Source organism: Ovis canadensis, chromosome 15, assembly GCF_042477335.2.
Source record: "Ovis canadensis isolate MfBH-ARS-UI-01 breed Bighorn chromosome 15, ARS-UI_OviCan_v2, whole genome shotgun sequence".
Lineage (NCBI taxonomy): Eukaryota > Metazoa > Chordata > Mammalia > Artiodactyla > Bovidae > Ovis > Ovis canadensis.
Genome location: NC_091259.1, coordinates 39,286,753 through 39,301,995, shown reverse-complemented (window position 1 = coordinate 39,301,995; position 15,243 = coordinate 39,286,753). Strand labels below are relative to the sequence as shown.

The following is a 15,243-nucleotide window of genomic DNA, read 5'->3' as shown; positions in this document are numbered from 1 at the left end:
CTCAGTTACTTTGCTTCTTGGGTAGCACAGAGCAAGTACTCATTTTGTATTAAATAAATGAATGAATGTACAAGTGGAGGCAGTGAGGTGCAAAGGTCCCATAAGAAACGGGTCTGGCCCTTGGCAGGGAGGGGGCTTTTGTTTTCAGATGCTGTGGGCATTCCAGGTTGGAGGACGGGCTTACCACACTGAGCGGTTCTGAGAAGCCATAGCGGCCCGAACAGGAATGGTGTACCTTTGCCCGTGCAGCCCACCCAGACCCTCACGGTAAAACCTGCACAGGACACGGATGTGGGGGCTTGCACTCTGGGCCCTGGCGGGAGCCAGCAGCCAGCACCTGCCTGATTGCATGTGGGTGCACAGCTGCCACGGGGGGGTGGAACACAGATGCAGATTTGCTAGAATGTGCTGGCCTAAATTAGCTAAATCTCATAAACACTGAATTTATGTCGCAAATTGAGAGTCAGAGAAAACACATTTCTAAAACCTGCATTTGCAAGGAAAAAAAAAAAAAACTTTACCAGGAATTGACCTTGAACCTTGTTCCATCAGCTAAACCTGCTCTCCAAGGAAAGAAGCTCTTCAACCCATCAAATACAAATGCATCCAATTTTATATTTTTCCTCTCTCTCTCTCTCTCTCTCTCTCTCTCTGTGGCTCTTTAACAATGAGGCTGAAAATGTGGGAATTGCATTTGCAGATGTAGAAAGTCTTTGCGGTTGGCCAGTCTCCCTGTAAACCAGCTCCTCGCTGTTCGGCCCATGCCCGGGGAATTTCTGACAAAGAGGGCCCCTGGACTGCTCTCTCTTTCACATACACACACAGAGACAAACAGCCAAGGACACCTGGGAAGGCCCGAATCCTCTGGTTATCATCTCTAAGATCAGAAAGAGCCCTCCCCTGCGGGGTGTGGTCTCCAGCCAGGGAGGAGCAAACCAGTCCGGTTGACACAGACAGGACCTGACCGTCTGGGCGCAGCCAGCCTGGGGAAACTTACATTCTGCTTTGGCACAGATGAGGCAGGCGGTGGTGCAGTTGAAGAAGTTCAGGACCCCAGCCACAGCCACGCTGATGTCGGTGTTGCTGGGGTGGAGGTTCAGGGTTGTGAATCTCTGGAACTGGAACTTGATAAACTCCTCTGGGGCCACTTTGAAATGAGGGACCTGGGAGGAGGAGCAAAAAAAAAATGGGCAGCGGGGAAGATTGGAGAACAAGTGAGAGAGAAAGAAAAGAGGGACGGGTGAGATAAGGCTGCAGAGGGTGGATTCTTCCGTGAGCAACCTTTGCCTGGTCGGAGATGGGGCTTATGGGAGTCAGGGCACCCACACCATAGGAGGAAGATGAGATGGCATCTCTGTCAAAGCTCGGGACCCAGGATGGCACACCGTGCAGCCAGAGACCTGGATAAATGGACTGTGGACCGTGGAACGGAGTTCTGTGCCCTCAGAAAGGCAAAACAATAGGTCTTTATTTTCAGGTGCCCACTGCTAGGCAGAGAGACAAAGGGCTCTTGAAGGCATAATCCTTATATTATTTCTAGTTAATGAATCAGAGCAGAGATGGCAAAAAGAGAAAAATATTTCCCTAGGGACTAACCAAAGGGCCCCCTCAACCCAGCCTAGCCAACAGATGTATAAACCAGTTCCGGACAAAATTTCTTGGTGAAATCCTGGGATGTGTTCCTCTGAAGACACACATGAGGATGGGAAGCGCTGAGCGCTGGGAAACCAACTAGAGAGCCTCCGAATGGAGCCAGGTAAATAAATACCTGCTTTGGCTTCATTAGGACAGTGTCAGGTTCTCTCTGCATCTATTACTGACATTTCCGGGAGGCACTGCCCCTGCCTTCTGCCTCTGTTCTCCCAGAAATAGATAGTAACAGGCTGTGATGGCTGCTTTATTGGCGGCTTAGGCTACTGGGTAGGTAATAGGAAAGTTAAAATGTAATAAGCTGCCATCCTCCTTGATTGCATTCTGTCACCCTGGGACCCAGAGCCAGAAGAGCTAAAGGCTGTCCGTGTCTCTACCAGAGATGGGGCTGAAACCTCATCCCTCATGCTCACTTAGGGTGCCCAATGTAAGGGTTAGGTTACTATGAGCGTGCATTTGAACTAACGTCAAAGTGAGCAAGATTGAGGGTAGACAGCAAGAAGAACTCCCTGGTAGTGAATTGGTTGGTTCCTAGACTGGGTTATTCAGGCATGATTGCAGAAATTGTCTCTGCCTGGGCTGGCCCAGAGTCTGGGATGATGTTGACATGGTCTCTGGAAAATTCTGCTAACTTATCCTTTTAAGTTTCTGGAAGAAGTCAGCCAGAGACCAGAGTTCCCCTGAGACTGGGATGAGGGGAGGGTAAACATTTAGCAGAAACTAGGCAGAAAATTCCAGAATTCAACGAGGATTAGCCCTTTAACCATAGAGAGAAGGCAACCAATATTTCCCAGCAGAGAATGGAAAGCATAGCACTGGGGAGACGGCCTGATGAGTAATGACCGAAGAGGCTGAAAAGTGACATTGACCTGGGGTGTGTCATAAGGAGTCTTTCTTCCCGCTGATATTTTGCAACCCTTACAATCTGTCTTAAATGAATCACAAATGGACCGTGAATGGAAAAAAGTTCACAGAGGGGTAAGCTGGAGGCCAGGGCTGGGCAGGGTAGCCAGGCTGCTTGGCTCACACATTTGAGGATCTCTGCCCAAGGCCCTCCCTGTGCGGCCATCCAGCCTACTGGGTTCCATCAGCAGCTAACTCACCCCCTATAGAAAGCACCTGTAGAGATTCCCATGGATCTACGGATCCCAGAGATGGAGCAGGAAAAGACTCAGGAATGTGAAGGCTCAGGAGAAAGAGTTTTCGAGTTTGAGTTTACATCCAGGTTCTGCTGTGTGATTTGGGGCAAACTGCTTAGCCTCTCTAGGCTTCATTCACATGGAGAAACAGGTATTTCTTGAGATTTCGGAGGATAAAATGAGACCCTGTGTGTGAAGCATGTGCTAGCCGAGTGCCTAACATGTAGGATAAAGGCAATGCCTTTTCTCCTTCCCTTTCCCCTTTCTTCCCAAATCTAGGAACTCCTGGACAAGCTCTTGGGGCTGTATGTTCGGGGGCTAGGGCTGAGAGGGTGTCCCTAGGAAGGGGCTGGTGGGGAAGTCTCCCACAGTCCAGCATCTTAAATGCTGCTGTGGAAGCAGCCGGACGCTCTGATGGGTCCAGGTGGGGATGGCCAGGCCAGACCTGCTGACTCTCTCTCGAGGACAAAAATCAATCGGTAACTGATCTGCAATTATAAATGCATCCTAGGACATCAGCATGGAGGTGTAGATCAGGGGAAGAGGTGAGCAGCATGGAGGGGAAGGGCAGTGAGGCAGAAAGCCGCCAGCTGCAGAGATGTTAGCAGCATTTAAAGGGATGAACTCCTCGATGAGGACTCCATTTCTTTTTCCTGAAGCTGAGGGGAATCAGTGTAAGGCAGTTCAGCCTCATAAAATATTAAAAGAAATGCATAATCTGAATGGAAAGGAAAGGTTGCTCTGAAAGGAACATGACCAGACAGATGAGGGGTAACTGTCTGGCTGTTCCCTGAGCAGCACAGCCTGTCTGGCTGGTCACTGGCATGAGGTCCCTGGCAGCAGGATAGGAAGATGGGTGCAACTCGGGGTCTCTGCCTCTGGCCTGAAATGCCAAGCGGGGTTAAAGGATGTGGTCGCTGAGATAAAATAACCACTGAACCCCAAGAGGAGGCCATTCTGGAGTGGAGATAGGGCGGGGGGATGACTACAGGGGACAGAGATGAAAGACAAGAGACAATGGGTAGCTTGGCAACCTCAATTGGTGAAGATCACAGCAAGCGGGAAGTAACAGCCTGCCATAGATGTAAGTTGTTACTTGGAGCCAGCGAGAAAGATTTGAATTAAACATCAGGTCTAGCTCACAGAGGCTGAGGGCTGTGAGATGCTGGAAGGGACTGCGGTGGGACAGAAGCTCTTTTTTTGGCCTGGGCTGGTGCAGGAGTCATCTTTCAGGATGGCTGGAGTAGGGATGGGGAGTAGTCAGCACAAACCTTCTCTCTAGCATGAAGCTCAGGGGCCCCACCTACAGGGAGTGGTAAGAAAGACCCATTGCAGGATTGGGGCTGGGACCTCAGGGCATTCTACAGTGCTGGTAACAATTCCTAGAGCGGGCTCATAACACAGAGAAGCTTCAATATTCTTCTCAAAGCCTCAGGGACTCACCAAGCCCTCTGATCATAAGAGAAGTGCAGGCATCAAGAAAGTGGCTTCCAGAGAGCCTCCTGCCCCCGTGAGGGCAACTCACAAAGCAGGAGCCCCGTCCTGCTGTAAGAACTGGACCCACCCAAGGCTAAATCTTCTGGAAGTCTGAGCCTCCAGGCTCCTACGACAGGTGCAAGACTGACCCTTCCATTCCCCAGTCCCTCTGCTCGGCCCCCTCCCCAGCTCCTGACCATCAAGCTCCATCTGTCCCCAAAAGACCTGTCTAGAAGTCCACTCGGAGAAGGCAATGGCACCCCACTCGGTACTCTTGCCTGGAGAATCCCATGGATGGAGGAGCCTGGTAGGCTACAGTCCATGGGGTCGCTAAGAGTCAGGCACGACTGAGCGACTTCACTTTCACTTTTCACTTTCATGCATTGGAGAAGGAAATGGCAACCCGCTCCAGTGTTCTTGCCTGGAGAATCCCAGGAACAGAGGAGCCCATTGGGCTGCCATCTATGGGGTCACACAGAGTCGGACACGACCGATGCGACTTAGCAGCAGCAGCAGCAGAAGTCCACTGGGAGGCTACGGTGTCACTTTGCCACCATCTCCCAGGAATATATCTGAAGGGGAAGGACTGATTGATTCCAAGATGGACTAGGAAAGCTTCCAGCAGTAGAATCGCTGAAGGTTCCAGTTTGTTTTCCCCTTTGGGAAAAGGAGGGAGAGAGTTATTGGAACAGGGAGCTAGCCCTCTCTCAGAAACTCATGCCCAAGCATCTTCTTTTTCTCTCTTTTACGTTATTTTACCCACTGAGATTTTAATATAGGTGTACATAATTCTCATTTTAAAAGCTTTCATTTTCTTTTTTAGAATAAAGATTTACTGCGCAAATACAGTCCAAAGCTTCGCCCTGTCATTTCTCTAAGAATTGAGCATTTTTATCTCCTGGGGAGTGAGAACTAGAGGGAATGGCCACAACACTTTAGTGAAATAAACCCTGGAACTGATGAATGAAGAAGAAAGCAAAATAAGATCTCTTTTCTAGAGAACTTTTGAAATAGAAGTAAGCTTTCAAACTTAATTTCAGCACTAAAATGTAGCAAGTGGAACTGTTAGTCACTCCATCGTGTCTGACTCTTTGTGACTCATGGACTATAGCCTGCCAGGCTCCTCTGTCCATGGGATTCTCCAGGCAAGAATGCTGGAGTGGGTTGCCAAGCCTTTCTCCAGGGGATCTTCCTGAGCCAGGGATCAAACCCGGATCTCCTGCATCGTAGGCAACTTCTTTACTATCTGAACCACCAGGGAAGCCCCCAAATGTAGCAAGGCCTGGCCCCAAAGGCATTCCTCCCCAGAATCCCAATATCTAAATAGATAGGCTGGAGCGTTCCTGTGGGGCTCAGACTTAAGACCTCTCAGCCTCCCCTGGACCACCCTCCCCAGCCTCTCCTTCTACCCTCACCCACCAAGGGACGCCCTCTGCCCTGCCCGCCACAGGGCCCCAAGACTCGGAAGAGCTCAGCTTGAGTGCCTTGTTATGAAACTTTTCCTCTGAGTCCCCTCCATCCAAACAAACTGAAAAAAGTAAGTGCCTACCAAGGCCCACTTCTTTCCTTTGTATGGTTGTTATTAGTGACACCTCTGGCCCTTAAGAGTCCAGGATCTCTCTGGGCTCGAGGCACAGGCTGCCAGCCCACAGAGAGTGCCCCCACCCCGGCCCAGCACTCACCTCCTTCTCCCCACAGATGTTGCTGATGATGGAGCTGGAAGCTGGGCTGGAGGAGGGTCCCAGGACAGCGACCACGCCCTTGGGGAGAATCTGACACACTGCAGCCAGCAGCAGGACAGAGCGTGGGGAGCAGGAAAGGAAAGGCGCTCATCAGGCGGGGCGTGGGCTTCAGCCTCGAGTCCTCTGGTCTTCCCCTGATCGCCCCTCACCTCCCACCCCCCGCATCCTGGTCCCCTCTCCCATCCTTCCAAACCCAGCGCCTCTCCTCCCCTGGACCACTGGGCTCCAGGACATTTTTATTAGAGTTTATGGATGGTATTAAATGAGGAAATGACCTAGGTTATTTCAACATATGGCCTCCGCCAACAGGATGTATAAATTGTCTGGGCTGTCACCGAAGAATGGAAGTGCATGGTGGGGACCTGCACACCGCTCCCCCGCCCTCCCCTGGCCTGGCCTGCAGGATGGGTGCTGGGAGCCCGGACACGGCTGCTGCAGGGGCCGAGGGCTCAGTTCACAGAACAGCCAGCCGGTGTACAATCTATTACTCCCCACCTCCCTGAAAGAGCGAGTCTAGAGAGGAGGAAAGGCAGACAAGCAGAGAGATGAAAAACAGTGAGGATGCTGCAGGCAGAGAGGAGAAAGCGGCTCCGTGAAGGTTAAGGGGAGCAGGAAAGAGAGGAGAAGAAAAAGAGAGGGTGGCAGAGAGGAGCCCCAGCTTTCAATGCCACTTGCCTTTCGCCCGGCCTGGAGCCTGACCCAACCCGCCCCCCTCCTTCCCTGAACCCACAGGTGCTTTCCTGACCAACCAGCATGCTCTATGACCTTGTACCTCTCCCGGAGGAGACACCCTTCACTCCTCTATGACCTTGTACCTCTCCCGGGGGAGACACCCTTCACTCCTCTACCCTGGATGCTCACTCACTCACATGTCAAGGAGCATCTCAAATGCTACCTTCTCCTTACCCCTTCCTACCTCTTTTAAGTGGAAATCATCCTCGCTTGGGCTCTGAGGCCCATGGATTGTCCCCTGGTTCTAAGACACTTGTAAATGCGTCAATTTCAGTTTGCTGTTTAAATATGTTACTCTTCTCACTAGATTTCAAACCCATTTACGGCAGAGCTGAACCGTATTTCTCTCTCAGTCCGCATTTGACAGTTCCCTGTCTCCAGCATGATGCTTTTTCTAGGGGCCCAGTTCAAGTTTGTTGAATGAATGGCTGGGTGGACGAGGCACGTGGTCAGAAGAGGAGAGAATGTACGATTTTAAAATGCTATAGATTGAGAAAGGAAGTGAGGGGAAAAGGAGGAAACAGATGGACAGAGAACATAGGACAATTCTCAAGACACACACAGTGATATGAGAACCAAAGAGCCGGCCCTCAGATTATGCCCCGTGATTCCCAGCTGTACTGTAAGACGTCCTGCCCGACAAAACTCAAAGCCTGACTGGACACATTTTCCTCCTACTCAACATCAAGAGTCAGGGCAGGGACATCCCTGGTGGTCCAGTGAAGAAGAATCCACCTGCCAGTGCGGGGACAAGGGTTCAATCCCTGGTCCAGGAAGATCCCAGATTCCCTGGGGCAACTAGGCCCATGAGCCACACCAACTGAGCCCGTGCCACAAGAGAAGCCACCAGAATGAGCTCGCACGCCACACCTGGAGATTAGCCCTCGCTCGCCATGACTAGAGAGAACCTATGCACAGCGATGAAAACTCAGTGCAACCAAAAATAAATAAACAAAAATGTAAAAAGCGTCGCAGCACACTGAGGTTAAGGAATCGGCCCAGGAGCCTCGTGGAGTCAACTGCGAAGCCACACCTGCAACCTGGATGCTCTCTCTCCTAAAGCAGAGTCCTAACCACTGGCCCACACAGCCAAGTCCTGGCTCTCATGGGGCATGGGCGGTGGGTAGAGCACCAGGGTTCAAATCCTGGTGCCGTGGTTTATCACACGTTTAATAGATCCGCGGGGGTCTTCTCTCAGCCCGAGGCACAGGCAGGGGTTCAATCAGTACAACATCACAGATCTCAGCTGACGGATAGACTGTGGGCGGTGGGTGCCTGAGGGAGGCTTATCAGTACTGTCAGAACCATCCCCAGAGACGGAGTAGCTGTGGGCACGCTTTACCATTGTTGCTTTAAGTATTTATCTTATTTTATTCAAGTGCACCAGGTCTTAGTTGCGGCACGTGGGATTTTCAGTCTTCATTGCAGCATGCAGCATCTTTACTTGTGATATGTGGCGTTCCTGGTTCCCTGACGGGGGATGGAACCCAGGCCCCCTGCATTAGGAGCATGGAGTCTCAGCCACAGGACCACCAGGGAAGGTCAGGGCAAGATTTACCTTTGGAGAACGCTCATCAGAGTTCAAGCTACTGCCACGGAAGTTAGAGCACGTGATCTCAGCCAGTTCAACCCTTCCTGCCAATGAGGGGCTCCGAGTTCACTGGCCATCAAATTCCATCAAATTCCAGCAGCCCCAGGGCTGAAGCTCAGTTCCTGACTTTAACAATAAGGAAACCGCATCTGAGGGATGTTAAGCGACACCCATAAGGTCACACACCTGATGAAGGCCAGAGTCAGTGTCGGATTCAAGTCTGCTGTGATTGTCCCGCCTGCTCGCAGCCACCTTCCGTGTCTGCCCTCGTCCTTGCAGCCACTGCGTCCATCTCTGTCCCCACCCCTCGTCATTCTGCTCTACCTGTTTCCCCACGGTCACCAAGGACCTCTTAGCAGTTCTTATCTCTCTCTCGCAGCTAACAATTACATTTGTTCGTTTGAATTTCACGATACCTTTTGGTCCTGATTCTCATCTGCTTTTCTGAAAGGTCTTTCTCATTTCTTTGGCCAACGCCTCTTCCCTCTGCTACCCACTAAATTTAGATTTTGTCCATGCCTCACTCTCCCTGGGCATTCTCATCCTTACCTGTGGCCTCCACTCATCTCTGCCCAGGCGATCCTACACTCTGAAAGATGTCCTGGGTTTAAAACAAGTTCCAACTACCTGCTGAGTGTTGCCACAGGGACTTCCCTCTCCTGTCCTGCAGTAAGCATGGACAGAGTGAGGCAGAGAGAGAGAAAGCACAGGCCTTAAGAGCACGGGCTCTGATGCAAGCCTATCTGAGTATGAGTCTTGGCTGGATCACTGCTGACTAGCTGTGACACCTTGAGCAAGACCTTGACCAAGCTCCCTGAGCCTTCATTCTCATCTATAGCACTGAGATGCTAAGAGCACCTCTCCTGTAGGGATGTTGTGAGCATTTAGGTGACTTAATACATACAAAGTATTTAGAGTGGTATTCTTGCTGGGAAAATCCCATGGACAGAGGAGTCTGGTGGACTGCAGTTGGACATGACTGAGCGCGCACACACACACTTAGCATGGAACTGATATGCCACAGGACTCTTACGACTATTCCCAATATATCATATCTGTTATATACTTTTCATATATAGTCTGACTTGATCACCACGCTTCCAGGAAGATTCATTAGTATCCCCACTTTACAGATGGGGAAACTGAGGCTTAGAAAATTTAAGTAGCTTGATCAAGCTCACACAGGTCATATATGATAGTGTCACTCTTGAATTTAAAGCTCCATATGGGTTTCCCCGGTGAACTCAGATGGTAAAGAATTTTCTTGCAATGCGGGAGGCCCAAGTTCGATCCCTGGGTTGGGAAAACTCCCCTAGAGAAGAAAATGGCAACCCACTCCAGCATTCTTACCCGGAGAATTCCATGGACAGAGGAGCCTGGCAGGTTATATAGTCTGTGGGGTCGCAAAGAGTTGGACATGATTGAGTGAGTAACACTTTCACTTTGGGCATCAAAGCCCAAACTCCTAACCACTTCATTTTACCATCCCTTCACCTCCCCCACCTTAGCTCCTGAAGTTCAAACCGCGGTCTCTTTGACTCTTCCTTGCCTTCCCCCACTGAATCTACTCACGGGCTACACCAGCCAGCAGCCAGGTTCTGACCATTTGGCCTGCTCATCCCCCACCATCCTCTCCTTCTCACTGCCACTATCGGTTCCATCAGCCCCTTTACTATCTGCCTCCTACAGGCTTTCTCTGGATTCTTCACATTCAATCCGTTCTCCACACTGAGGCCAATTATAACCCGAAACGTGCGTCTGTGTGCTCCTGCAGACCAGAAAGCTTGCCTTATTCATCTCTGTGCCCTCCACAGAGAGCAGGGCGGGACTCGAGAGTTATGTGCTCAATAAACTGCCACTGAACCACACTGAAGCCCACTCAACTCTTACCACAGAAAATGGGAAATAAACGAAATGTCCCATCATAAGGAAATAGTTATCTAAAGTGTGGGTCATATACCCAAGTGGAATATTACTTAGGCATTTACAATGCTTATGAACAGTTTATAATAGTATTAAAAATATTTATGTAATAATATTAAGAGAAAGAAGCAGGATATAAAATTATATGTGTATCTATATGAAGGCTACAAGTAAGTAAATACAGAAAATAGGCAGGCACCGTGGAGTGATTGGAAGAAGAGGTTATTGAAGCCCATATTTATTAAGTGCTAATTATGGCCCATTCTAAGCACTTTATATGAATTGACTTACTTAATTCTGGAAACAACTTGATGAGAGAGATACTATCATCTCACCTTCATTTTACAGATAAGAAAACAGAAAAGTTAAAGGGCAGAGTCAGGATTCAAACCCCCAACCCCTGGCTCCAGGGTCGGTTCCCTAACCACCGTACAACACCACCTCCCTCGGCCATGAGTGATTAACCAAGATCGCAGTAGAGATTGCCTTGACCAGGGGAACACTACATGATGCTCTTTTTTCCTTCTTTCTACTTTCTAATATAAATGGGCATGTATTCCTTTCATAACACATCGTTATAAAAAATAAAATTTCATTATCAAAACATGTCTTCCAATGAACAAGTAAAATCCAGACGGGTCTGATCTCCTCAAGAGATGACCCTTCTAGCCCTTTCTCCCATCACGTCTCCTCTCATTTCACACAAGCTCACCTGGCTCACACTCTGCAGTTTCTTACCTGAGCCTGTTCCAAGCTGTTCTCTCTAACTAGACCAGCAGTCTTAACCCCACTGCCTAAGATCTATGGGCAGAAGTCAGTGGTCTGTGAACATTTGGCGGAAGAAAAATGGCATTATTTTCTCTAACCCCTAACTGAAATTTAGCATCCCCTTCAATTTGGAATAGAGGCCATAAACCACAGTATATTAACAGTAACTGTGACTCTGTCATTGATAGACATCACAAGTGTTTTCAGATCATATTACAGTATTGCAGAGATCTTGAAATACCATTCATATTCATAATTACTTCGAAATTACACTAGTAGTTAGGCCTGATCCTAGGTCTGGCTATTCAGTACATTAATAAAGAAATATGTATATTTATATATCACTATCAAAATATTTTAATTGCATGTCTGTCACAGGAAAGAGAGTGGAGCTCAAAAGCATGCGTCACATTCCAGGTCATGTCAGAGACCCTGGGACAGCTGCCAAGTGTGGGTTCCTGGCTTCGCACAGGAGAGAATCCAAGAGCGAACCACAGTAAAGTGAGTTTTACTCACAGAGGAAACGGGCAGAGTGGGGGCCATCTCAGAAGGCAAGAGAGGCTCCAGGGTAAGGGGTGGTCAGTTTTTATCGGGGTGGGTAATTTCATAGGCTAATGAGTGGGAGGAGCATTCCAGCTATTTGGGGGATGCATGGGTGGTCAGTCGCATCCGACTCTGCAGCCCTATTGACTGTAGCCACCAGGCTTCTTTGTCTGTGGGATTTTCCCGACAAACATATTGGAGTGGGTTGCCATTTCCTTTTCCAGGGTTTCTTCCTGACCCAGGGATGGAACTTACACCTCCTACATCTCCTGCATAGCCATTGAGGAAGACCGATTTGGGGAAAGGGATGGGATTAGGGAAGGGGTGGGAATTTTCGGAAATTGGACCACTGCCCACTTTTTGACCTTTTGTAGTTGTCCTTGGAACCACCATGGTGCCTGGGATGTGTAAATTAGCTTCCGAATGTTACAATAAGCATATACTGAGGCTCAAGGTCAAGTGGAAGGCAGCTCCTCTGCTATCTTAAATCTAGTTCATTCTAATCAGTTTATGTAGTGTGCTCGGGCTATGTCATTCTTTTAAAGGTGCCCTGCCCCTTTCCTGTCTCATTTCCATATAATTGTTTTCCCTCCTTATCCTATCTATGCAATTCTATTTGTTTAAAAACAATTTTCTGAGAAGGAGTACTTTAGCACCTGTAAACTACCATGGTCTACGTCTTCTCTTGCCCTTCTGTCTGGAAAACTCCTACTGATCCTCCAGTGCCCAGCTCAGTTATTGCCCATAGGCAAGAAAGCACCACTCCCTCTCGATATTCACATCCCACTGTGGTTCTGAGTCAGCTCTATGCTGGAAAGATCAATTTCCCTGTTCTCTGAATTCCTGGCCTGCTTCTGCCCCAAGCTAGGTTTTTTCGCCAGGTCTCAATACAGAGAAAAGTGAAAGTAAAGTCGCTCAGTCTTGTCTGACTCTTTGTGACCCCATGCACTGTAGCCCACCAGGCTCCTCCATCCATGGAATTTTCCAGGCCAGAGTACTGGCGTGGGTTGCCATTTCCTTCTCCAGGGGATCTTCCTGACCCAGGGATCAAACCTGGGTCTCCCGCATTGCAGGCAAACGCTTTTACTGTCTGAGCCACCAGGTAAACCCCAATACGAAGAAGCTTCTCCTAAAAAAAATTATTAGAGAAAGTCACAATCCTTTATTCTCAATTTCAAAATCCCAAAAGCTCTTACAGTGGATGGTATCATCAAACTCATTTAGCAGCAAAATCTGATCTAAGTAGATAGATGTGAAGAAGATATTTATAATATGTGACTATCTGAATGTAAGTATGCATTTGATTTCGAGAGTGGGGTTCAGCCCCAAGCCCCATCTGAAATGCTATTTAATGTATAGTATAAGCAGGACATGACCTTTACAGAACCTGAAAAATTCTGAAATCTAAACACATCTGGTCTCAAGGGTCTGGGGACCTGTGCCTTTGTGAGTGTCCATCTCCCATTTCCCACTGCATCTGAAACTCCTTGAAGGTAGGGGTCACAGCTATTCAGTCCTGGCAAAAAGGAATTACTCAATAGATGCTTGCTCAACTGAATCAAAATGATCCAAAATGAGTGCAATGAAAGTGAATTATCAAAAAAAAAATAAAAAAATAAAAAAAAAAAAAAGAAAGTGAATTATCATCTTCCCAGCAGCTGGGGCCTGGGGAATTCCTGGGACCTGGGAATTGTTCTTTCATTCCCTATGAAGGATGCCTGCTTGGTAGAAATGAAAATTAGTTATAGATGACCTCGGCTCTAAAACTTCCTGAACCCCAATGCTGCAGGCCCCGGTCATCCCGTGAGGATCTCTGAGCAGTCTGAGGGATGGAAGGGAGGGAGGGGCACTCTCCTTCTGCCTCCCAGGGAGCACTGGAGATGTGAGTGATGTTGCCATGGCAACCAAGTTTCCCAGCCAGCAGAGGAGTTGGAAGGCAACTGCCGGAGCAGCTGCAGGAGTAAAACACCACGATGGGATGCTGTGAGAGGGGGAAACTTCCTCCCCTGCAGACACCAGCTCAGGCTCGGATGCAAAGCCTCCTTAGACACCTGGGCTGGACCAGAGGAGCCGATGGGAACTTAACCGTCTCTGAGTCTTCACAGGGAGGGGAAGGGTCTGGCTGTGATGCATATGGTCCAGAGTAGTCACTCACAGGCTCACTAACTTCAAGCCCTCCAGGGAAGGGGTAGCCTCCTGGGTGGGGACGAGAAAACTGGGGCCTCGTCACTTACAGTACGGTGCTCTCGGAGATCCTGTGATAAATTATCAGGGCCACAGGGAGCTGAGAGCAACGTGGAGCAGAGGCCGGGAGAGCTCACATAAAAACACTTTAGGGCGCAGAAGCCCGAGTGGAGCGGTAGGGCAAGGTGTCTCTGTGTGCCTGGTCATGCTGTGCACTGCGTCCAGAGCAGAACCCCGACCGTCCAAGCGAGGCAAACAACCACCTCCATCAGCACCAAGGACCGTCTGTCTCCTCCTTGTGCCAGAGCCTCCAAAGCACGGTCCACTCTCAGCCCTGTGAATGGACCAGGACCTAAAAGGATGGCCTTGCTGACTTCCAAGCCGAGAGGGGAAATGGGAGGGTAGAGTGCCAGGTCTCTGCACCTTCATGCCCCAGGATGGATACCTCCCTGGTCAGAGTGACCCAGAGTATCTGAGATCTCAAAACTGCCACTGGCTGTCACAGGGATGAAATGAACAACATGGGGAATATAGTCAATAATAATGTAACATCTTTGTACGGTGACAGATGGTAACTAGACTTATCATGGCGATCATTTTGTAATACATAGAAATATCAAATCACTGTAATACACAGGAGCAAACAACAGTGTTGCAGGTCAATTATCTTTCAAACACAAACAAACCAGCTCATAGGAAAGAAATTAGATTTGTGCTCACCAGAGGTGGGGAGTGCTCGGAGGGGCAATTAGATGAAGACTGTCAAAAGGTACAAACTTCTAGTTATAAAAAAGCTGGCAGGCAAAGTACATGATTAGTATAATTAACACTGCTATATGTTCTATATGAAAGTCAAGAAAGTAAATCCTAAGAGTTCTCATCACAAGGAAAAATTTTTTTCTATTTCTTCAATTTTGTATCTATGTGAGATGATGGATAATCACTAACTTTACTGTGATAACCATTTCATGATATGTTCAGTTCAGTTCAGTCGCTCAGTCGTGTCCAACTCTTTGTGACCCCATGAATCGCAGCACCCCAGGCCTCCCTGTCCATCACCAACTCCCAGAGTTCACCCAAAGTCATGTCTGTCAAGTCAGTGATGCCATCCAGCCATCTCATCCTCTGTCATCCCTTTCTCCTCCTGCCCTCAATCCCTCCCAGCATCAGAGTCTTTTCCAGTGAGTCAACTCTTCGCATGAGGTGGCCAAAGTATTAGAGTTTCAGCTTCAGCATCATGCCTTCCAAAGAACACCCAGGACTGATCTCCTTCAGAATGGACTGGTTTGACCTCCTTGCAGTCCAAGGGACTCTCAAGAGTCTTCTCCAACACCACAGTTCCAAAGCATCAATTCTTCGGCGCTCAGCTTTCTTCACAGTCCACCTCCCACATCCATATATGACCACTGGAAAAACCATAGCCTTGACTAGACAGACCTTTGTTGGCAAAGTAATGTCTCTGCTTTTGAATATGCTATCTAGGTTGGCCATAACT

General features: G+C 48.9%; 1 protein-coding gene across 2 annotated transcripts in view; it reads right to left on the bottom strand.

Annotated features, from left to right (window-relative positions):
- GRIK4 (glutamate ionotropic receptor kainate type subunit 4) overlaps nucleotides 1–15,243 on the bottom strand; it is a 401,597-nt gene that overhangs the window by 172,506 nt on the left and 213,848 nt on the right. For both annotated transcript variants that reach the window (XM_069555411.1, XM_069555412.1), the window contains exons 4-5: nucleotides 5,948–6,045; nucleotides 998–1,163 (exon numbers count right to left, since the gene is read on the bottom strand). In XM_069555411.1, the coding sequence (XP_069411512.1) occupies nucleotides 998–1,163; nucleotides 5,948–6,045 (264 nt within the window). The remainder of the gene's footprint in view (nucleotides 1–997; nucleotides 1,164–5,947; nucleotides 6,046–15,243) is intronic.